General features: G+C 39.0%; 1 protein-coding gene across 6 annotated transcripts in view; it reads left to right on the top strand.

Annotated features, from left to right (window-relative positions):
- Opcml (opioid binding protein/cell adhesion molecule like) overlaps positions 1-14,515 on the top strand; it is a 1,105,437-nt gene extending 1,090,922 nt beyond the window's left edge. For 2 of the 6 annotated variants that reach the window (XM_047518089.1, XM_047518085.1), the window contains one exon: positions 8,142-8,381. In XM_047518089.1, the coding sequence (XP_047374045.1) occupies positions 8,142-8,242 (101 nt within the window). In that variant the 3' untranslated portion in view covers positions 8,243-8,381. Of the gene's footprint in view, positions 1-8,141; positions 8,382-9,313 lie in introns of those variants that run through there. The other 4 variants (XM_047518087.1, XM_047518088.1, XM_047518090.1 and 1 more) reach the window with 3 other exon arrangements.
- Positions 14,516-25,194: the final 10,679 nt, after the last annotated feature.

Raw genomic sequence — 25,194 nt, 5'->3', positions numbered from 1 at the left:
GCTTGTTCCATCATGGCCAAGTGTCCTTTCCAAAACTCAGAACGAACCTTATCATTTACATGGCTGAAAACTCTTTTGAGAAGCAGGACATTAAGGCTGTAAACACTCTGAGATCTACCCACCACTATAGCTTCAAGTATACGTGTCCCCATGGCCTTCCAAGCACCCTCCAGGCTGGGCTGTGTCCAGTTCATGACAATGAGCCTTTCATCAAGCTGCTTTCTCTCTGTATCCAACCATCCATTCATCCATCTGGTCAACAAATATTTATTTAGTGCTTTCTTTATGCCAGGAATCGTACTTAGTATGGAGGAAAAGGAGGAACAGAGTTTCTGACCTTTCATAAACAAAGAAGCAGACTGTTACAATAGAATATGATAGATGCTATGGTAAAGAAATGAAGAAGTAGTTTCCATCTGTTAAGTGTCAGCCACAAACACCCTTAGATATCTAAGAATCCTTTAAGATAGAACTGTTATGCTTTCTATTTCACAGAAGAGCCTAGAGCTCAGAGAATTTAAATGATGGGACAGAATATCCCCAGATAGGAATTTTACCATAGGAGTGTCAACATCAGGTTTTGGAGTCTGACGTTATTCCCATGTTTCATTCAAACCCATATATATTCTCTCTTCCAATGTGTTAAAGGTAACACAAGCAGGTATGGTCCTCCTCTCTGCCCAATAAGATCATACTTATCCATCAAGACTCAACTCTTTGGCAGTACCTCTATAGAGCATTTCTGAGCTCCACTAAAGAATAAAGCCTTCATATTTTGGGCTCTTTTGGTACTTTGCCCTCCGGCTTATATTTTGTTTGTATTTGTTTCTGCATTTAGAGGATGTAGCACTGTATATTGCAATGGTTGTTGCCCAGTCAATGATTGTTGAATTAATAAATAAATCTCCAAGTCAATGGGTACTTCAGTTACAGCCTCCAAATATTTGAAACTATTCACTAATCAAAGAAAAGACAAATACTCTAAAGGATTTGTAGTTCTCTCCCCCCAGGGAAACCACATCACTATTTCTCTTACTTAACTTGCATGCTAAACTCCCATTGGCCAAATTCTAATTTGAATTTAGGGGTCCCCTCCCAGTTCTTCATTGCAAGGGAGACTCTATCAAACATTTCATTTCACTAAAAAGTCACTCTTGCAGAAACATCAAATGTTACACCTATCTGTCCACTTCCTCCTGATAAACATACATGATTTTTATTTTTCAAATTGACAATTTAAATCCAGGTGGGAGAGAATGAGTCAGAGAGAAATACCATTGCTTTTGGCTGATGACAGCAGCATAATCATTTGTATTTTCCCCAACCTGCAAAATGTCAACATATTAGGGAAAAAAATGCAGACATTTCACATTTCATTCCTGATGAGGTTCCTTGTCATCGCCTTGTACCCCCACCCTCCTCCATGTGAATCATTGACATCTGGCTATTAGCCTAAGCATTTAGACTTTCACACTGAGCATTCAGGGTGTGCTGATGTCAGCACAGACAGAGCTTAGACACAGTCTTCTCTCTTTCAGGTTTGTGATGAGCTTACAGATTTGAATTAACTTCTGGTATTAACTTGCTAAGCTTTTGTCTTTGTGATAAGCAGAAAACAGAAGCATGAGAGGAGAGGAAAAGGAAGATGGCTGCCTTCTTCCCTCCTGATCTCCATGTTTTCCTTGTGCTGCAAAGCCTGGTTAATCTTAATCGTAAAACAACAGTGCCACATTTTTTCTCTGTAATTAAAGACAATGGAGAGAAAGTTCCCTTTCAAGGGAAATGATGTGCCTTCATCTGCCCAGCACTGCTGAAAATAGGTTTCTGTTTCACCAACAAGTGTAACACACACATCCTCTAATTAGATTTCCTCGCTCCTCTTTTAATCACCGAGAACATCATTATCCTTTTGGTTCCTCATTAGGAAGGTCACACAGTTCATAATCATACTTATAAAACCTATCCAAATTTCATAGCAAAACTGTATCTTCTTAGACTTCAGATATTCCATTGATCTCACTGCGCTATCAACAAGTTCAACTTGCCTGTGGGGTTCTTTTTTTTCTTTTATTCTTTCTTTTTTAAATGTGATCACTCTCCCACCTGCTACTTTAGTAGAATTACTGCTACTTGGTCTGCTGTTGATGAAGAAAAATGCCATATTTATATTACAATCCAGAAAGGAAAAATAGAGACATATTCTAATACCTTCATTGCTTGTAATGTACACTATATTTTTAAGTTCCAAAAATTTCTTACAAGGCAGGATCTCATCAGGAATAATATATAAATAAATAAATATATATATATATATATATTTAATCCCCCCTCAACTGGGAACACTGAGCTGAATCCTGGTACTATGATTGTCAACACCTGCAGTCAAGGGGTGAGGAGTCACACTCTAAATGCAAGCAGCAAGTGCATGTGGCTAGACACATGTTCCTAGTTCTTATTTTGTGGGAATGACTTAATTCTATTTCAAGTCCTCAACCAAACTCATTTCTTAAAAATCTAATGTGTAGTATATTTAGCTTCCCCAAGTAGCCTCTGAAAGGCAGACTTTATTTTGTTCATGTGTTTGTTTTTGATTTGTCTTATCCTTGATGAAGTTCAAGTCTGGACAGGTAGTCAACCTCTAGTTCCCAGTATTCACAACAATCAACCTTTATGCCATTTTGCCATTTCTAGAGTTTTTCTCTCAATCACTTTTCCTTTTTCTATATGCTGAAACCTAACATATTTTTCTGCATATCTGTCTTCAAGGTATTCTGTTGCTGTCATTCACAGTTTGTTTTATGGCTTTGCATCCTCATTTCAGCTTTTATTTTTAAAGATGCTCAACTTCAGGCATGAAGGAAGCAATTAATTTTTAGCATTCAAAAGGGTGAAGGAGGAGGGACTGGAATAATGAGAAAGGGCATAATTACATGTTCTCACTGTCAATTTATCCTTGAAAAAAAAATTTAATGAAGCCTGATATTTGCAGCAGCCATTCTTCTTGAATTGAGTCATTGTTAAACATCAATAGAGCAGGATTCCTTAAATGTGGCATTTGCCTAGAGAAAGAATTGGGCTTCTGAATACACCTCCTCAGAATGACTGGTCTTCATGAGGAAGCTTTTATCTATGTTTAGCAGCCACCTCAGGTCCTCCAGAAGGAATCTGGTCACTCAGGAGCTATGGCCAAGTTTGCTTTCAGCTGGTGTTTGGCAATCTCTGAAAACCTAGTATCCCAAAGCATCTCTTTAAGCAGGATCCCCATACAACATGCTATTTTCAGGATCAGAAAGTGTAGTCCTAATTCTAATTCACTCTATATGTGCTCATCCTGTATTCATATTCACAGACTTTACACTTACACATAATCTTAACTAATCTGTAGAGCAATCCTGCAAAGTAGATGAAACTACCCTTCCCCATTTTATGTATTAAAGAAGTATTTCAGAGAAATTATTTGTCCAGTCTTCCTGCTATTGGGCTGCAAGAATGCAAGTTCAGTTCTTTCTAACTCTTAAATTTAATCCTTTTAAGACTACCAAACAGGCAGGATGCTCCTGAGATGAAAGACATTTGAGGTTATTTGTTCCAAATGGATTTCTTTCAGGACCTGGAGGATTTGGAAAAAAAAAAAAAAAAGACTTGTCTATTTTCTTATTTGTTTATTTAAAGTAAGACAGCCTCTGTCTTACTAGGGTATAAGCTCTTTGGAGGTAGAGACTGTGGCTATCTTTTTTTTTTTTTTTTTTTTCTAGAAACAGAGTCTGGCACATGGAGACATACGATAAGTACTATAACTTCCCCAAGACTGACCGAGAGTCCATTTTCTCTGCAGGACCGTCCCTTTGCCCTTGGCCTTTGCTGTGGAGCTTGGATTTAAACCTTTCCCTCACCCTACTCAGTGTCCCTCATCCTCCAAAGCCCCCAAATGAATGATCTCTCTCAGTGGCAACTGCTCTGACCATTACACTACCACACTTCTTCACTCACTCCCCTACCCTGATTTCAATTAATTTGGAAAAGATCTAAATAAGTTAATATTAATCCCAACTAAGAAACAGAAGTGGAGGGATGGTGTAACCACCAACCCATAGCAGCAGTTACCTCTATCACATAACTACTTTGCACAAGGCACAATACTAATCACCTTAATCTTTTAATCCTATGAACTGTATTATTACATCTATTTTCAACAAGAAAAGACAAAATACCATGTCTAAAACCATATAACTGGCAATCCATAGAGTCAGGATTTAAACCCAAATTGGTCTGACTCCAAAGTTTCACATCATAAGTGATGTTACCCCAAAGAATATTTAGGGCTTCATATATAAAACAGAGAGGACTAGGAGGAAGGATGCACAGAGAATGTTTCCTGTCTTCCCAGTGAATGTTTTTCCCACCTGTGCTTCCACAGGCATCTTTCAGTCCCATCTTTTCTTATAACCCTTGACCTTTATCCCACTACACATCAGGGTCAGTTTTCTAAAGAATACCTCCTTTGAATTCCACCTCATATTCCAAATCATGGGGTCTAGGTTTTAGGTAAGAAGTACCTTAGTCACCATTACTACTATGAGCCACTCCAACAAGCCAAGGAAAAGGGAAAATGCATTTGAATTCTTTGCTGTATTTATTAAAGTTAAAATTGATATCATCTTGAGTGCTATGATCTTGGAGACATACATGCAACCTTTACTTAAAGAAGCCATGCTGTAGAAAAACAATGTTCAGTCTGATTCTAACTGAGTGTTCAAGATTTTGTGCCACCATTGCTGATCTCAGAGCCCTGAGAGATCATGAGGATCTTGTAACCACACCAAATTAGTTAAAGAGCAGCAATTCATCACTTTCTTAAAATTAAAGCACAAATATGCATTTTCCCATGTGATGAAAGTGACTGTCACATATAGAAGTCCAGTGGGAATGACCCAACCCAGGTACCTTCTTTTCCTCATTTTCAGTCAAATAGGATTACTGTTAAGGTACAATTTTAAAAATCAGTTCTTTTTTAATGGCTTTTGTCTCATATTCCCGCAACCTAGAGAGCGGTACATAGATGTGAGCCACTGTCTTCTGCTCTGAACAAAGCCTAAGAACCCTTTTGTAGAGTACTAACTGTCCTGCCATTTGGTCCAGACACCAATCTCAGATGTGTCCAGAATCTGTATGAGGAAAGCAGTGCTGGTTTTAATCTCTATCAGAGTAGATTAGACTAATTCTCTGGCTGTAATAGCCCAGCCATTTTTCATAGTCTGATTGACCAAAGGCACTTTGGCAGCAAAATGTCATATTACTTGATTCTCTAGAGCAGGTGCTCATCATACCTGCTAAAGAACATAACAAATTTCTGGAACTACCTCAGAATTGGGACCAAAAATGAAATTTTTGGGTCTGGGAATATTTCAAGCCTCAGGAGGAGATGATCATGCAGTAGTGCTAAAACCCAAGGTTTTGATTATTTTGTGCCACCTGGAGAAGGCTGTCTGGCTGGATTCTCATAAGTTATCCCTTCTAGCACCATATGTAGAGGCTCCATTTATAAGAAAGCTCAGAAAGCTAATAGAGGAAGAATCATACAGGTCATCAAGCCCCACCTCCTCTCATCTGTCAGATGGAAGAACCAAAGAAGTGTTACTCAGTTAGGGAGCAGCAGAAACACTAGAGGAATTGTGTTCCCAGTTGGTTTTTCCTGTTACCCCATGATGCTCTGACCACTGGAAAAAATGATTACTTTCTATAGAGAAAGTATAGAGTTGGACGCATCAAATCCAAAGAATCTGGGAACTGTAACTTGATTGTATTGATAAATTAGACTTGATAAATTAGACAAATGCATATATACACACATGTATATGTATATACTTATAACTAATATATATTCATCACATTTATAAAATGAGAGATACATTTAAATAAAAGTACCCATGCATGTGTATCCCTCTGTATCCATGAGTTATGCATCCATGGATTCAACAATAATAGCTGAAAAATACTGTGGCTGTTCTGAACATGTATAGATTTTTTTCTGGTTTTTCTTTCCTGGACAATTCAATGTAATAACTATTTACAAAGCATTTGCATGTTATTAGGTATTATAAGTAATCTAGACATGATTTAAAGTATACAGGAGAATGAGCTGAGAATGTAGCTCAGTGGTAGAGAATTTGTCTGGCAAGCATGAAGATCCAAGTTCATTTACTAGTACCACAAATAAATAAATAAATAAATAAGAGAATGTATATAGTTTTTATGAAAACAATGTGTCATCTTTTTAATAACTTCAATATCTACAGATTTTTGGCATCTACACCGGGTCCTAGAACAATATCCTGTAGAGAATAAGGAGCAACTCTATGTGTGTATGTGTGTTTGTGTGTGTGTGTGTGTGTGTGTGGCAATTTATATGTAGAACAATGCTCTTAAATTAACATATAAGCCTTAAAATTTTCATTGTTCATTTCCTTATCAACTTATTTAAATTCCTAAATCATCATCTTTGGCAGAAGACAATATAGAAAATGACATGGAACTTCCACTTGAATATTTTCCAACTTAGCACGTTATAAAGGCTAGTATGATTCTTTAGGATGTCTACCAGGACTACTGGAGGACCCAGAATCAGGCTAATTTTCATGAATAATTGTGGAGCCTCCATGGAACTCAGACTACTGTGGTAGAACCTGGATCCTGCCCTCGTTTGTGAATATTCAATAGCTAAAATGCACAGCAACATGAGTCAGACTTCAAGCTATCAAGTAAATATAAATATTTAGTCTATCTGAGCATAGTGCACATTGTAAGTTAAAGAAAAAAGGTATCTATGTTGGAATTCTTAAGGTAGGAACAGTTGTATGCTTACTGCTGAAGTGAGAGACCTGGACTTTCCTAAGTAAAAGGTATGAACCAGCCTCATTGAAGACAAAGTAAGGGTCCATGCCTTAAGTTTGACTAGCAAGTCAAATGACTTGAGTCTGGTCCAAGGAGGCTCTCCCAATGTTAGCTTTTTTTTTTTTTTTTTTTTTAAGTTTTTTTTCTAGCAGGCCAGTTTGCTTTTATGAAGTCCTAATTTTAAACAACAGAAGAACTCCACTGGTTGTCTGCATCTCCTTCCCTTGTCACTGGTCTTTGAATCCATTGACAATATTCCATTTTTCTTTTCCTGGAATACACTCTTATTGCAAGCTAATGGTCTTGCTTATGATCCTAAGAGTTTGTAAATAAAGGTGGTAGAGGAACAAAGGCAGAATTCAGCACGGGCACATCTGCTCTAAGGCCAAGGCAGAGTAGGACAATCAGATTCATGTGGTTTGTCTTCCTGAAGCATAGAAGTTGAGGAGAATAATAATGCTCATGATTCTACATTGATATTTCCCAGTAGAATGTGAAGGATTCAGTAGGGAAGTGGGAAAGGACCATGGGGAGGGGAAAAGAAGCAAAGGAAGCAGCAGGTGGCAGTTTGTTACAGGGATGCCAAGTCTTTTTTGATGCTGTTGGAGAGGCACCACTAAGAGCTTGGATAGACTCACTCTCAGTGTTTGAGTTCTGGAGAATAATTACTCATCCTTCCTCGGCAGTTTCAGGAGAACCCTCCCCTCCAACACCTAAATTACATATACTAAAGATAAAAAGTCCATCTTGTTCACACACAGACTTCCACTGATCATAAAATATCTCCATTCCTTTCTCCTTCTTCCCACACACAACCTGCTTCTCACCCCTCTGAACTTTCTCCTTCCCCCATGCCTATCTTTTTTCTGCTCATCCCCTTGATTTTGATACCATCTCCACAGAGAAAGGATGATTAGAGGCACTACTTGTGAAGGGTCACCCTCTCTTGGTTTGTGGAACCCTGTCTGCGGTCCTATTGGCCTAAATGACTACCCTCAGCTCCCCTGCTAATTTAGTAATCCCCAGTCTTTCAGAGCAGGTAGTAGTGTTCAGGGCATCCCACTGGCTTGGCACTTTAAGTTTCCAGTCCCTCCCAGTGAGCATCTTCCATTTCTGCAGACTTGGAAGGGAGGGGGTTGTACTTGGGGGAATGCTCACAGAGAAGCATGTCTATGAATTTGCTTGTCAGGGATGAGTATGGTGTCCTGTGGGTACATGCTAATGGGTCTGTCTCTCTTTCCCCTACACAGGGCCTGGAGCAGTCATTGATGGTGTAAACTCGGCCTCTAGAGCGCTGGCTTGTCTGTGGCTCTCAGGGACCCTCTTTGCCCACTTCTTCATCAAGTTTTGATAAGAAAAACCCTAGGTCCTCTGAGCAACGCCTGCTTCTCCATATCACAGACTTTAATCTACACTGCAGAGGGCAAACCAGTTTGGGCTTCTTTTCGTTCACTTGTTTCTGTTCTCCTTCTTGATATATTTTTGTTTTTTTGTTTTTTGGTTTTTTTTCCTTTTAATTGTGATTTTTTTCCACTTAAAATGAGTGGGGTTGTGGGGAGGGGTGGGCAGGGTTCTACCACATGTAGGATAATCATTCATTGGTGTGTCCAAAAATGGAATCTGCTCCTGCAACCTTGGCCCTTCCTTTTTGTCTGCTTCTCTTCCCATAATCATTATAAGCAACCAACTTTCACATATACACACATGCAGACATCACACACACACACACACACACACACACACACACACACCAAAACATAAGTTCCATGTAGGCAAAGAAAATATGCCTCATTTCTAACACCCTGAAGACACAACTTGACTCATATTGTGGTACACAGCAAGAGTTATATCCATGTGTCCTGTTACCTCTGCCTCTTGAGCTTTTAATCATTTTCCTGATTTTAATGTACATATCTTTCCCTCCAAGTTATTGTCAAATTTCATCAGTGTCCATATCTTTTCTTTCTAGGAAATTATCTCACTATATCCAAATGTGTGTATACACAAACACACACACATGTGTGTATGTAAAATCTTACTGTCTTCTCTAATCACTTTCCCCTAGTCATTTCTTCCACTAGCAATTGGAATTAGAAGCTACAGACTATGCATGCAACTAAAAACTTAACATTTAGAAGTGAAATGACCAAAAAAAAAAAAAAAAAAAAGGGTGGGGGGAAGTATATTAAGGGGAGTACTTCTCTTTTACAATTCATAAAAAATGATCAATAGATGGCTGTTTAGGTTTTATCAAGCAATCTATCAAAGTAATCATATGGTTATCCATCTACTAATTGTCTGATTTATCTCACCATCCAATTATCTACCCACCTTTCTCTCTAGTGATCTATTTACTCTATTTTTCAATCTATCAATGTAATTACCTAACACTTCTTTTTATTTCTCTCCCCACGACTATCAGTTCATCACCATATAATTCTCTAATCATAATCATATCATATCGTGTCTATTCCACTTTATCTCTCCTCTACCATCAACAGACATTGGTATCTTCAAAATTTCCTATCAACTTCTCATGTGAAAGTCAATGATCTCACAGGTTAACGACATAGAAAAGCAATACCCTGTGTCATGGACTCTGGAATGTGGAAACCCATCCACCCAAATTAAACCCTGTTAACAGATGGACCAAAGTAGCAATGCAAAGATCAGTCAATCACCAATCCCAGGAGAGTCTGTATTTCCTAAACCATCATCTTGGGAAGCAGATCAGCCCTGGACAAACCTTGATTAGCACTGCATTTCCTCTTTTATGCTCAAAGGATTGAAGTACCATCTTTTATGCTTCTCTCAGCCTTTCAAGAAAGTGCATGTCAGGAAACTATAAGACCTTCTTCAAGGCAAATTTTCCTTAGGAACAAGAACATGAAGGAAAACACACATCTGTGTCTACAATGTAAATCAGCAGTCCACTCACCAAAGTGGACTGCTGCTAAGTGTCTCCTTTCTGTCCCAGTTCTGGTTTGATCTGTTTGAAAACTATCCAGTAAAAAAGCTGATGGAGGCCAATTACATGGTGGGTGTGTTGACAACTCTGGTATTTGTTTCAGGAAGCTCTTCTGAGCTGAGGGCACTTGAGCAACTGACTTAATTTCCAAGCACTTGATTAACACAACACTGCAAACAGAAGGGGGAAAATGTAAGTGACAGTTTCTTTGGATAGAGGCTGCTTTCACTAATGGCTTTGGGAAGATTGTCTCCAGCTTCCTGTGTTCAAAGCAGACCTAGCATACAAAGAAGAGTGGACCAGATCTTTCTGCACTCTCCTGGGACAAGAAGGACTCAGCCAACAAAGGAGACTGCCATTCAAAAGAACAGCATTGAATACCACATGAGGGGATGAGAAAGAGGGGATGCTTTTCTATGCATCAACAATGACTTTCTTACAGACCTGTCCTGGTTCGGAAACCTTTTTCAGGCCTACATTCTAGAAAATAAAAAATATGAACTCCATAGAGTTCCATTCCCTTAATGCTTAAATGATCTCTTCCTCCAATGTAAGTGCCCCCTTTGTGTTTTTCCACTATGGCAACATGAACATGACACTCAGAGTGGGGAAATATATGTACAATTGAGGATTGCCTTGGCATATGAAAAGCTAGGCATTGTCATATGCAGTAGAGCTAATGGGAACAAAATTAATATTACACTTGCCAGTTGTCAACAGACATCTTTATTTCCTAGTGAGCTACTGGAAACCAGGTTCTGGGAACATAAATGATGTGCCAAAAAGAGTCTATTGATTCCAACTTCCAGAGACAATCATGAGCTGGCACAAATTCAGAATTAAGGTCAGGCTTGAACATTTCAGATCTGTCCCCGCACTCAGCATCTTGAATTGGGTTGGTGTCAGACGTTGTATGAGAAATAAATGTGTCATTTGAGTGTTCTGCTGATACTAAATTTGTTACTTTGGAGTAAAATAAATGTGAAGGCTTTGGGGAGTGGATGGTATTGGAGAACATGGTGCTTGGAATGGACAAGCTGTACCTGATCCTCACTCCACAGATTGTTATTATGCAAGGGGTTCATCTATGGCCAAGTAGATCATTAGATGCTTTCAAAACCAACGACGCTGGTCTTAACGTCACCATGGAACTCTGCTCTGTCACGTTCCACTGGATACTAGGAAACACCTCTGATGGTTGCCTTTTCCAGCCATGTTTCAGAGCAAAAAATGATGCTAAGTTCAATTATCTTCTAAGAGACAGAAAACCAAGAACATAATACCCAAGGCAACCAGGGCACTGGAAGTGAAATGACTTTTCATTACAATGGACTTACTCCAGCTTCTGTATTATTTGAATCACTTTGGTGGGAATGGCTCCATGTGATGGGAGCTGTCGCCCAACATCTTGAAGCATATGGTAATTGTTTACTAAAGATGACATCCACATTTACACTTGCTTTTCCAACTTTACATACGGAGGGTGGATGGATAAGGCCTGCTGGACAGATTTGTTCAGAGTGCCGATGATGGGGGTAGGAAGGGGATAAGGGCAGGGAAAAGAAATATGTCTCTGGGCAATATATCACGTATGGGTTTAATACATACAAAGGAAACCAAGTGAGGCTTATCAGATTAGGTGAGCAGAATTCAGCAACAGCACTTATTGGATACCCTTCCCTTTCCCCAAAGTTAATATGTACTACCACCAAAGTAATGCCAATGAAAGTGCTAGTGTTAAGACTCCAGCCAAGCTGGTTTTTCAGTAGTTTAATGTCAAGTGCCTGATATAGTCATCTGCAAGTCTAAACAAGTGTGTTTAGGTTTACTTATTCTTGTTTTATTGGGGAGGGTGGAGATGTAGGGAGCAGTTGTCAAAACATGCACATATTTTTTATAGAGAGTACAGTGCACAGTTTTTCAGCTGCAACTGTGCTCAAACTGAACAAAAGAAGAGGGAAGGCTTGGTGTTGCAAAGACAAATGGGTCCCTTCCCTCTGAAGTTCATGGTTCTTACTGGAGGATACTTTCACAGGTTGGGTTGTTAGTAGGGAAGTATACTCTGGAAATGTTGGAGCTCCACAACTGAAGTAAATTTAAGGGTCTGATTCTGCATTAATCCAGTCAACTCTCCCTCAACAAGGAGGAGGTAGCAAGTTCTATTTACAATGAAGAACTATTACATCAAAAGAGCAGAGAATTCCAAAGTGGGCAGTTGATCCCAGGGAGAGCTTATCACTTACACGGCATCACAAGTGGCTGGAAATTGAATTAAGTTTTCGTCAATGCTTTCAATGCCAATGGGCAGATTTTCTCTGTAGTTGTGATATGGCTGCCACCATCGCCATCATAGAAGGAGGGAAGGAGAGGGTCAAATGAGGGACAGCTGGTAAAGGGGTTCTTTCTTTTAACTCTGAGTTCTCAATGAGAAAGGAAAATTGACTTTGCAATACCAGAACCAGTGCTCCCCCCACACGCACCCACCACACACAAAGTTAAGTCCCTTTGGAATTAGGGGAAGTGACATAGATTTTTTTCTTTTGTGTAAAATGCATTTTTGTTTAAATTCTTTTTTTTTTTTTTTTTTTTTTTTTGGTGCTGGGGATCGAACCCATGGCCTTGTGCTTACAAGGCAAGCACTGTACCGACTGAGCTATCTCCCCAGCCCCTTTTTAAAAATTCTTTAATGACAAGAATCTCTTGTATTTATTTTGCACAAGCCCTATTCCTGGAAACTCTCATACCCATTTGCTTCCCCTCCTACCAAGGCTTCTCTGTCTCTTTCTTTTAAGACAAATAAGTTTGAACAGTTGCAGTAAAACTTCACAGGTGTGTAACTAGGTAGGCAACATTTTAAAAGAGATACCATATGATGAGGACTCCTAATGATCACTAAAAGCAAACAAATAAAAATGCCAGTCTCATTTCCCTCATTTCTTACTTAAGAGAAGAGAAGTAAATGAAAGGAAGAAGAAACAGATTTGCAATTAAAAGATGTGGCAAAACGATATAGCTGAACCAGTGCAATTTAGACTTCAGGTGCAAAATACTTCGAGTCCAAAGGAATGTAGAGTGGACTTAATTAGATGCAATTGTCTTCATCCTGAAAGTTGTCAGCTAAACCTAATTTCCAGTATTTTCAAAGAGATTCCTTTTTTTTTTTTTTTTTTTTTTTTCCAATGGTGCCCTTTTAAGGCACATAGTTATTTCACACCATTGGGTGAAGAAAGATTGTGGACCCTTTACCATCATTGTGGGGCTATATTCTACGTTATTTGGCAGATTTATAAGGATATCAATAATCACAATGATAAGTAATAATAGCTGCCCTTGCATTAGCTAAAGGGAGCATTTTTAATCATTCAGAAAATTTTGTGACATGTAAAGTGCAGTTGTGAGGAATGTGTGGGTGTACGAAAATGTATCTGTCAAGTTCCGAGTCCTCTAGGTTTTAAAAAAATATATATGACTTAACAATGGTGCCGTTATAGCCGTGTCCAACAATGGGTGTGCCCATTTTCACAATGATCCTTAAAATGAATCTATGTTCAAATGCTTTAAAAATTTATCACATGATAAAAGAGTATAACTTTGTCAGCCTTCTAGAGTTCTTTTTCCTTTTATTTTCTTTCTTATATATTTTTCCTTCAAAATTCAATGAAGACTTGATTTCTGTCAATAATTGTATTAAGGGTGAATATACTACCTGAATTTTGTGCATGTTACATTGTAGTTGTAACCTTTTCTAATTCAGGATGAATATGAGATGGTTGTGATTGTGCAGTGTATCAATAAAGTTTGAAGAACTTTGTAACTTTTAGGGGGCTGTTTATTAGGATATCCTTTGAGTTCCAGGAATGAAAGCAAGCGAAGAAGATTGTTTCTCTTATGTGTGTGTTTTACACATTGAGGAGCTAATGCAATCAGAAAATTGAGTAGAGCCTCTCTCTTTCTCCTTCCCTCCCCACCATCCTCCCCTTGTCTCTTCCTCCCTCTCTTTCCTATTCCCTCTCTCCTATTCACACACACACAACACACACACACAAAGACACAGAGGGCAGAGAGCAGTCTAAGAACTTTCTTCCTGTATTATGCTGTTTACAAATAATATGAAATGGAGTTGAAGCCTTATTATTATAGTTGAAGTCTAAATTATTTATTTTGTAGAATAAAATGAAATCAGAACACACATTTCTGAAAATAGTGACCAGATTCTGCCCACTTTGAGCATTGCACTCCTTAACAACCCCTGCTGCTTGGTTCCACTAAACTAATACTGCTTTGACGAGGATGAATATGAGAAAATACATGATGATGTACATTCATTCTTGAAAGTGTGTGGGGGGGGGTGTAATTTTTATTATTTTAGGCTTTGCTGGAATATATATCCATGAAGTAGCATGAGAAAGAGCCCTGAAGAAGATGCTCCACTCACCTGGTTGCCATTTCTAAAGTATCATTCTCTTCCAAGATAATTCCAACTCCTCTTCGCTTGTCACACATTCATCTGCTATTCTGAAGGAATGGATATTAACCTATTTCTTACAACTCAGTTTCTCTTCAATAATTTGAAGCTCCATGAAGCCCTCCTAGCTCTGCCATTAACTAAGAATGTGATCTTCCATGGACATTTGATCTTAGCTTTTGCTTCCTCATCTGCACCATTTACAAATTTAATTATACCTCTCTGAATGCTCTAATTCAAATTCTCTAGCTTTCCCTCCTCATTGGATTTCTCAAGGCTCTCCCCAAATAAAGCCTAGACAGTGATTGACAATGGTTTGGAAACTCAGTAGAATGTGGATTAAGATTCTTCAATTTCATAACACAAGCACCTTTCCTGGAAAACACCCTAAGCTAAAGTTATGAGGTTGATATTCCTGTCGACTTCATAGATAGGCAAGGGTTAATCAGGAATGCTTATGACTGTCTCCCCCCAGTGGGGAGGAACTTAGACAAATTGATAGGTTAGATGTATGCTCTTTGTAAATCAAAATGGCAAGTAAACCAATGATTGAGAGTTTCCAGTTTCCTCAGGTTTATTGTAAAATCATGAAATGTGAATGTAGAGGAAATGGGATTCCAGTTCCCCTGACCATCTTCATACTCCAATACTCCCTTTCCTCTCTCTTTGTTCTCCTTTCTTTTCATCATCCTCTTCCCCTTTTATAGGTGACCTTCTACTCCTGTTCTCACTGCAACATTCACCCACCCATCTGCTCTTTTGCTGGCATGAGCATTTATCAATCTTTCACTCCATCTGGCCACTCAGCTCCATCAAACATCAAGGTACCAATTTATTCTTCCATCAGCTAACCACTCACCTAGCCATTCACATATTATTTTCCCATTTACATAACCCTAATTTCATCTACACAATCATGTACCTCCCTAATGTGAATGTTCCTCATCTATTTACTTAAACCATCTATCCATTCCCTACCTGTCAATCCATCCACCAAGCATCCTTCAGCTAGTCTTTGGCAGACATTCCTATTTCCCAGTCCACTTCAAGGTAATGAAAATCTTCACTATTATCTCTCTATTCCACAAGGGAGGCTTTACCTAGTAATTCTTAAGAACAGCACTTAAACTGTTGGATATGTTTTTCAGTATCTTCAACCAAAATATACCCTATTAAAAATGTGTACATACAGAAGTGGTTTTGGAGATATATTTAGTGCATGTGTTTCCCTATCAAGATGTATCAAATTAGGAAGAGGATGGAGAATTGGGTGTGGATTGGAAACACCCAGATGAACAAATGTGCATGCTTAACTTTCTAACACTAGGGTTGCAATCAGCAAACAGCACAACAAATTACAGTGAAAAAAGACAGAAGAGACCCCACTTGGCAACTACCATTTTTCCCCACGGTTTGATTTGTTGTTGAAAAAATTACTTACTTTAATGAAAATCAGTGGGCAACCAATTAGAATTGGAACTAAATCCTGTGATCAGTTTTGAAAACCAAAATGCTAAAGATACAAATGATGCTACCTTCTTTAAACAAGTTAATCCGGTCATTAGGACATCTTTAATTTTTCCTTACACTTCTCCATTTATTCATTGCTTGTGCATCACATTTAGTTAGAAAATCCCCTTAAGGAGTTTGCATTTAAGATATGAAAATAGTTGTATAAAAAGAAAAATTTACAGTATTGTATCGCAAGTGAAATGATAGAGATATGAGAAAATGGTTGCATACTGCAGAACAAATATTGAGAGATAATTAGAAAACTCCCTTATTCCCCTGATTTTCCCCCCAGGGATGAAAAGCTGGAATGTAAACAACTAAAATAGTCAGTAGTTATAACACACAGCTATATGACTACAAAAAGAAAGTTTAACAGGACTGTGGCGCATTCCATGTTCAGGAATTTACAATGGAGTTAATAAATATTTGTAAGATTAATGAAAAAGGGGTTAAAACTATAAGTGACCAAAAGTCCACACTGCAGTAAATGATGAAGATGAACCAAGACCTCCTGGGAAGGAACAAATGACATGTAGAATGTCAAACCTGTAGAATATAAAGTTCCTTTCCCATGCAGGATTACTGATCATATTATCTTCCCTTGAGTGTCAAAGTCCCCTGAGCTCCACTCATGAGGAGGAAACTGTGACTAGGAGTGGGGCCCTGGCAGAGACATGAAAGATGCTGGCCACGGTTAAGTGTGGACCTGCTAAATGGCTTTCCTGAACTGAACTTCTCCAGATAAGACTTATCTAAAATTCTGTGGTTTGGGACAAAACACTTGACTGATTTGCATTTAACTGTTTAAAAGCATCTCTTACTTCAGAGATAAGAATAGTAACCATTTTTTTTTTCCTTTCCATTAATTGCTCTCTCCCATGAGATACATTCCTTACTTACATTGGAGTCCTCAAATGATATATTCTCTTCAAAAAGTGTAAGATGATGCAGTCTGGGGGAACCTATTTTTAATTTATGACCATTAGGTAACTGATTATGTAGGCTTGGGTCAACTTGTTACCTTCTCTGAACTTCAGTCTAATTTTTGATAATATGGTGGTCATAATACCCAGTACAGAAGAATGGCTATGAGAAGTATTAGATATTAGTTGCAAATAGGAAGGGGGGTTAACATAGTACCTCATAAATATTAGTTAGCTGTAAAATAAATATTATATTTCTTTGTTCTCCTTTCCTTAGACTTTCCTCAATGTTCCCACTCTTTCTGAGCTTTTATAATATATCATTTCAATTATATTTGATTTTTAAAAAATAAACTTATGTTTTGTATGTTATTTCTTTATTAAAATTAAAAAGAAATACATTCCTAAGTCATAGATTATTCAAGAACACAAGCTTAGAAATTGGCATCAAAAAGATTTTTTTCTGGAAAGATCATAGGTATATTGAGGAAAAAATAGAAAGAGTAGAACTTACTTTTTAATCTAAGAAATATATCCTGTAGTTTATAAAAGACAAGTATAGAGCATGCAAACTGGAGAGAGTGTTTATCTTAAAGAAATTTCTAGCCCAGACTTAAAAGTACAATACCGGCCTGGTTTGAAGCTCAGTGGCAGAGTACATACTTAGCATGCTGGAAGTCCTGGGTTCAATCCCTATCACACCACAAATAATATAAAGGTCCAATTCAGCAAGCTAGGTTTTTATGCAAAGACTAGAAGAGCTCATTAGAGCACCCATGGCCTAAATAGTAGAACTTCAGTCACTCTTCTGGGAGTTGTGTGTGCTGAGTCTTAAAGAGCAAAAGAAATTATCCAGGGAAAAGGAGAGAAAAGAAGCAGTGACTAACAGTAGAGGGGTTTCCTTGACCAACACATAGAGGTATAAGAATCATAGTAAGGTCAAGAAACTACAAGTGCAGATTACCTCCAAGAAGGGGGGTGAGGTGGGGCGAGGCAGCATGGCAAAAGAAAAGTGAAACAGTAGGCAAGGTCTAGATATCCAAAAAGTTCACAGGAAATGTTAAGTTGTATTTGCCCTAAAAGAAATAAAGAAGGCATTGAAGGATTTTATCAGTGGAGTGACCAGATTGTGTCTGCAAATTAGAAGGATCTCTGAGGTCACAGGTAGATTAAATGGGCATGTGTTAAAATGGTGGGAGGGAAACATGTTAGGGGTAGCTGAAATAATTCAGGTGAGAAGGGAAGAGGAGGCATAAGAAGCAGTAGGCAAGTTGGGATGGTTTTTAGAGGGCTAATCTGATGGAAGAGACTGGAGACAGGTGTGATGGAGGATGCCAAATATGGGAAATAGTCCATATTTTCAGTTGAGCCAACTGGTTGGAAGATGAATGATTCTGAAAACTTAGGAGGAGTATACGATTCCATGCAGTTTTTGGCATATTTAGTTTCAAGTATCTGTAGAAGCTCCAGGTGGAGATATTTAAGCACCATCAGAATTTTCCTGAGTCATCTAATTATATCCACTGCCATCCACAAGGGATGCCTGATTTCCTTTCTTTGCCTCCCACTTTAATTCCATAGGAACTTTAGCTCCTTGGATCATCCATCTGCAATTCATTTTTCATCCTCCATTTCCTCAGTATCTTGATTTTGTCTTAAAAAGGTACTGTTTTTTTATTGCTTGTTGCGATGGAAGACTAGAGAGCAGTTCTCTGATTAGGCAGTCAGGAAGTAACAGATGATATAAGCAGGGAAGGAGGAAAACAGTCCAGCTGTCCCACCACCCAGATGGGATTTGGCACTTGTGCTACACAAAGGGTCAGACCATTATTCACTGGGTTTTGTGGGAATCATTAAACACAGAGAAGATTCAGACTTTTTTTTTTTTTTAACAATTTATCTATATATAGTGATGTAAGTCCTCCTTGTGATTTTACCATACTGTTTGTTGCTTACTTGAAAATTCAAGAAAGGATTTTACGATTCCAAGCCTCATCAGAGCGCCTACCTCTGATTAAGGAGAATGCATTTCAATTGAATAACTTAAGAAATATAGTTAGGTTTAGTCTATTACATTTTTCCTCAGTGCTCCTAGGGAGACTCTCCTACTACTAGAGAGGAAAGAATCTCAGCAGGAAGCCAATGTGACTGTATCCAAATGACCTCATCAGTGTATGTCCAACACACAGCCACATGAGTGTACTGCTCGTAAGTGGGATCCACGGGGTCTTTTAAGTTAGGGAAAGTTGAGTTTAAGTCTGAATTCTGCCACTAATTGTGTGCCTGGAAGTTTATAGCATAATGTCTTTGAGCCTCAGTGTACCCCTATATAAAGCAGAGCTAGTAAGTAATGACTCCACAGTAAGGTTATGCAGTATATAAAAGGAGGTGTGATATAAAAACCTCCCTGGCACTGCTCTGTGCCCATAGAAGTTTGTCACACAGATAGATGATTCCTTAGTTTCATTCCTCATTCCCTGATCTCTTTTCCCTCTTTCCAATCACTCCCACCTACCAAACTGTTTTTTATTTTTTTTAGAAGTTGATAGACCTTTATTGTATTCATTTTTTTTATATGTGGTACTGAGAATTGAAACCAGTACCTCACATATGCTAGGCAAATACTCTACCACTGAACCACAACCCCAGCCCCACCTGCCAAACTTTGATGGTCCACAAGGTATAGTGTAAGGGATAGCTCTGATTAAAGTTCACATTTCTAGAGTTGTGATTGGGAGTCCATGAAATGAAGTATGTGTCCAGCATAGTGCCCAGATTCTGTGTGTCCAATGATTACTCCATTCTCCCCCTGTCCTGTGCCTTGGTTCAGTCATTTGAGTATGAGCAAACAAACTAAAATATGCATAGAGAATGTCTAGTGCCTTCCTGGTTGGCTGTCCCTGAGGATCACAACTGGCTGGGCTCTTGCTTGTGATCTTGTTCCCCACAGGGTGGATTTGCAAGGACAGTTGCTCTGGTTATAAGACCTAATCACTTCTGTTTCTCTTTGTCTCTAAAGGTCTCAGGGGAATCAGCTTAATAGAGAAACAGTCCCTATGTGCTTGAGTCAGCTAAGATAGTACAGAGACTCACTGGAGCTCCTCAGATACACAGGAACCAACTCTCTTCTTAATGCAGGCCATCTTAATCTCAGTGCTACAGCAGCGTGGATAACCACATTTGTGATTTTTCTCTGTCTCATATTTTCCAGCTTGTGCAATAGTGGCTCCAGTACTGAGTTAGTCTGTTTGAATATGTGACTTTTGATGTCAATTTCTTGCTGAGTTACTCTCCGAAATCTCTGTTGTCCCTGTCTCGTTTTTTCCGGTATTGATCTCTGTCCTATGGGCAGTTTCAGCACCTGCTCCTCTTCCTCCTCTTCTTTCACATCTTAAGAAATATGAAACTGTTGAGGAAGCACCAAGGCAAGAGGCGTTGCCATGGGTGAACATAGGCTTTGCTGCCGCACCCTGATGAAGTCTGTCGGTGAATATCATAACTCACCAGACACAGTCCTGTGCAGCATCAATGTGATGACTTCAGTGTGTGTACAAGAAGAGGCAGGTGCCAGGTGAGGTGGCCCATGCCTGTAATCCCACCAGCTCAGGAGGCTGAGGCAGGAGGATCTCGAGTTCAAAGCCAGCCTCAGCATAAGCAAGGTAATAAGCAACTGAGTGAGACCCTGTCTCTAAATAAAACACAAAGTAGGGCTGGGGAAGTGGCTCAGTGGTCAAGTGCCCCTGAGTTCAATCCCTCGTACCCACTCCCTGCAAAAAAATGAGGTAGGTTGGGAAGAGCAGGAAGGGCAGAAGCTATTAACCTTTATGTATATATTGAAGTCACAAGTTGAGTCAGGGGTCTTTGTATGTTTTTAGGTCACTAGTATTCAAATGGAATATGTGTTATCCTTACTGAAACTTGAGTCCCCAGTCAGAGATTGACAAGACTGGAAATCCAAGGCAGGTCTGTCTGATGCAAACTGATGTTTTTTTTTTTTCAATTCAACACCAAATTATCCCCTGGCAGAGTTGACCTCATGTTCCAAAACACACTGGACACTCTTTGTCGAACATAGAGTAGGTCACTTAAGTCTCTGGTAAGTCTGTCTTCTTTGTAAGCTCCCAGAAAGGAGGTCAGGGGTTTATACCTATTTGAAGAACACACACCAAGATTTTAGACAATCTCTTGGCTCCAGGGTTAGGATCAGGAAATGACTGTGCTGTTCTACACTGACCCTGTCCATCTTCCCATAGTGGAACAAGCTTCTGTGGTGTTGGCTCATGTGAGGCTGAACTTGAACTGTGCAGGATTCTGAGAGTCTCAGGGAAACAACAGATCAGAGTAAGCCCAGCAGTGCTATGAAGAACCTAAGAGAGAAAAGAATTAATTCTGGGTTCTACATGCACAATGGAGTGTCACACAAATAAGAAGAAACGGCTTTTCTTTTTGTAGTTTGAGAAAAAAAAAGAAAAAAAAATTCAATGAAAATTGCAGCCTAGAATAGATTATAAACTAGAAAACATTGACTCAACCAGTCAGACATGACTCCATTTAAGCAAATGGGAACTACTGATTTGAAGCATAATTATGTAATTTAAATGTGTATGTCCATATAAAATATCTTGCTATCTACCCATCTTTCTATCTGTCTTTCTATCTATCATAAATCCCTCTGTTCATCTTCTACCCATCGGTTTATCATTTTTCCTTGGTCACCCACCACTATCCTATGAAAGAGACATGAATATGAAAACATTGAGAAGGCAATATCCATGCTCCTCCCCAGTTTCTTTGTCTGAAAGGAAATAAACCTGAGTGGAACAAGGAGTCTCTTTTAATCATGCTTTTTCTTTGTTGCTTTATCTTGAATAGTAATACTAATCACATATTTTTATGACAAATTGTGCTGTAAGTATCTTGGGTGTCAGCCTTCATAGTTTTTAGATAAGGCATCTATAACACAGAGGCCAATAACTGGTTTCCATCTCGCAACTGGTCAGAGGCAGATGAGAGCTGTCATTCAGGTTTCCTGGCTCCTGGTTCATTGCCACTTTCCCAGAAGGTTATTCTTCTTACTCATAAGTAAGCCCAAGACCCTCCAGAGGACCACCTCTGTCCTGTTTTCATCCCATGCAACTTACACTGGGTCTCCCAGTCATGCCTAAGGATAGGGGGAACAAAAAGTGGGCTAGACTTTCACTTTGCGGTATTTCTCATGAACTATTGTGAATACAGACTGCAAAGGCTAACTCAACCAGGAGGAGAGTTAGGTATAGGTCATCGGACCAGTAATATTCCAATTTCCATGTCCCCCTTTTAAGAGTATCTGCTATGTACTAGCACTACACCAGATTCAATAAAGATTATAGTGGCACGACATGTGGTCTCTGCTTCCTGAATTGAGAATAGAATTGAGAGGACCACGGCCCCACCACACACACACCACTCATACACATACAATTTCACATGGCTAAAATGTTATATGGAGGAGGTCACATTCTACTGGAAGAAATATGGGTACATGATTCTAAAAAGACTTCGACCATTCACATCATCAATTTTCCTGTTCATTTTTGCACCCACCCAGCCCTGACACTAGCATTTACTATATGGACTCCACTCCCAATACCTTGACCCCCTAATCAGCATAAATATAGAAACATTATTCATTTTAGCCACATCAGTCCTTGCTCTTTATTCTATTCTCTGATCAGGATAAGCATCAAACTCCAAATACACATGAATCTGAGCCCTACGAACAGTAGCACAGCCGATTTCACATGCTGTTGCCTGAGTCGTCATTGTAAGCTATTCTAAATGCACAAATTCCCTGCCTTTCCTGAACAGAAGCGCCACTCAGTCAAGCTCTTGGGAAGACTATCTGAGGAGGTGAAGCTGACAAGATAACAAAACCCCTCCCTCCCCCACCCCCATCAAACCAGCAGCCCCAGGGGTGCATTTTTCTCTCTTATAAACAATAGACAGCAGCAGGAAAGAGGAAGGTCCAAACACTGGGGTGAGCTAGAGCCCAGCTGCCTTCATCCTCCTGGCCACATCGGTAAACAGCACCACAGCAATCAATTTGGCTTTTTTGATGAAGACAAAACCATAGAGGAAAACCATTAGAAGAGGTAATAAAAGCCCTTCTTGTACAGTTAATAGAGAGCCTCCTCGATGGAGCAAGCCCAGCTGTTGCCGCTGAAAATTTACTTCTGTTTTCAAGTTCAAATAGAGACTAAAACATTATCTTCGCGGGAATTGATTTTACGTCTTCCAAACACATATGCCACCTTAATTGTGATTTGTGTGATAGTTCAGCTGCTGAAAGCTTTCGTTTATCTCTACCTGGTTAAACAACTTTAAATAATAACAAGTCAATATATCTGTCTATTGACCAGGGTTCTTCCAGCATCCCCAGAGCAATCCTGTTGAAGACGAAAAGAGGTGTTTAACCCTTCCTTGCCCAGCTCTGCCCTACATCCACTTTTCCCATGCCCAGTTTTAATGCTGAGATATAGTTGTTTTAAAAAACGAAAAGAATAGATTTCAATGTGTGGAGCCTTCTGCGATGTCCTCTCTTGGTCAAAAGGTGTTTTGTTGTTTGTTTTCAGCTCAATATATTTCTTAAAAAAAAATAATTGATTTTTGTCAAGCTTCTATACCAAATATCCTCATTCTTTTTTCTTACAGAAACTTTGCCTGTGAACTAAGTGCAAAAAAAAAAAAAAAAAAAATTATTAAAATTTGGCAGCTTGTGTTATACCATATAATAATAATTCTTGACTTTCTAAAGTGTTTCTTAAAAGACACACCTTTTTTTCCCATAGGAGTGCTTAATGCTCTTTGATGTGGGGTAGGAAGGAGAGGGCAAAGGGAATTATTTTATTCATATGAACTTAAGTCTAGGGTCCTTGAAAGAACAAGAATTTTGGTAGTAAATGTGCAATGGGGTTAAGTTAGGGTTTTATTTTTCTGTTTTTGCCAGACGAAATCTTACATCAGCCCAAATGAAGCCAAAAATACAGCAGGTCAGTGATTCGAGAGCTCCTCTATCCAGTGCCCAGCCTTCTGCATCTGCCAGTGAAGCAGATGGAGAGAGTCCACAAGTAGCATCCTCCTGGGCTAGGGTCAGTAGACCCCCTCCTCCTATGGGGAGTCTGCCCCTTCTGTAAATTTCCTTGGTGCCATTAGTGGGTAAATGCAGACAAGGGCTAGGATTTACCTCTCTCCACGCTGCCCTGGACATCTAATAAGAAGGTGAGGAGAGGGCACTGCTGGCATCCACAACACTCCATGTGACCAGTATCAATAGATAAGGGAGTAATTAATACTATTAATAATAAATAATAATACTGATAATTGGAAGATTGCTTGTAAACAATGAACTGTCAAGATGGGAAGCTATCATTAACTGTTAATTAGGAAACGCATCTTGGGTGTTTATTCACCTGACAAAGAACATTTCTTAACTCTTCTCTGCTTGATACCCCTGTGATTTCCTCCAGGGAAAGGACTGTGTATTAAGTATCTGGGTATCTCCAACAATGGATGAATGAATGAACAAATAAACAAATGAATCCTTTTATTCATTCTTTCCTCTAGCCTGCTTCACTGGGAATGTGAACTTCCTCCTTTAATGCTGACATTGAAGGGCCATCTGTACAGAGACTTTTTACATGCCATTATGAAAGTGACTCCCTGCTGCCACAATTTTCTGGTACTCTGTATCTATTAAATTTATTATATCCATAAATGTGGTCCATGGGTACAGTTGCATAGAAAACAGTACAATGCTCAAAGTTGCCCATTCTCACCTTCCCAACACACAATCAAGTCAACATGCTTCTTATGTTTTATTATTTCTCACATTTTCTATAATTCTTGTCTAGATATATCATTTTACAGAGATGTAAACATAGTGAAAATATAACTTTATCACAGTGATCAAGATGCAAGAGTGAATCCTTCCAGCTCCTTGTTTTTTTGCAGGGCAAGGAGAGTAGAAGGCAGTACTTCATTCTTCATATAACAGTCATTGAATAAATATATGTTGAATTTCACTAAATGAAGGAACAAAAATGTGGTCATCTTCAGGGTGGGAGCTGATTACTACATAGAATCTAAAACTGAAGGCCAGAGAAATCTCAGTAAGTGTCTCTTTCTTTTTCTATAAATTAACCATCTAACTCATTAAAACATCCTTGTCTTTATTACTAATTCCAAATGGAATAAGAGAATGAGGAGCAGTGGGGGAGAGGTGAGAAAATCTACTGTCCCAGCAAGTTAAGGAAGAATGCCCAAGGGAGTAATGCACAGGTGAATACAGGTCAACTCCAACCTGAGCCAGTAATCATTTTATAGATGGAGAACAAGCAGTCCAGAGGGCAAATGCCCAGTGCAATGGTTAGGCAAGACACAATCATGTAGGGTTCACA

Source organism: Sciurus carolinensis, chromosome 11, assembly GCF_902686445.1.
Source record: "Sciurus carolinensis chromosome 11, mSciCar1.2, whole genome shotgun sequence".
NCBI classification, from domain to species: Eukaryota; Metazoa; Chordata; class Mammalia; order Rodentia; family Sciuridae; genus Sciurus; species Sciurus carolinensis.
This window is presented reverse-complemented; position numbering and strand designations above follow the sequence as displayed.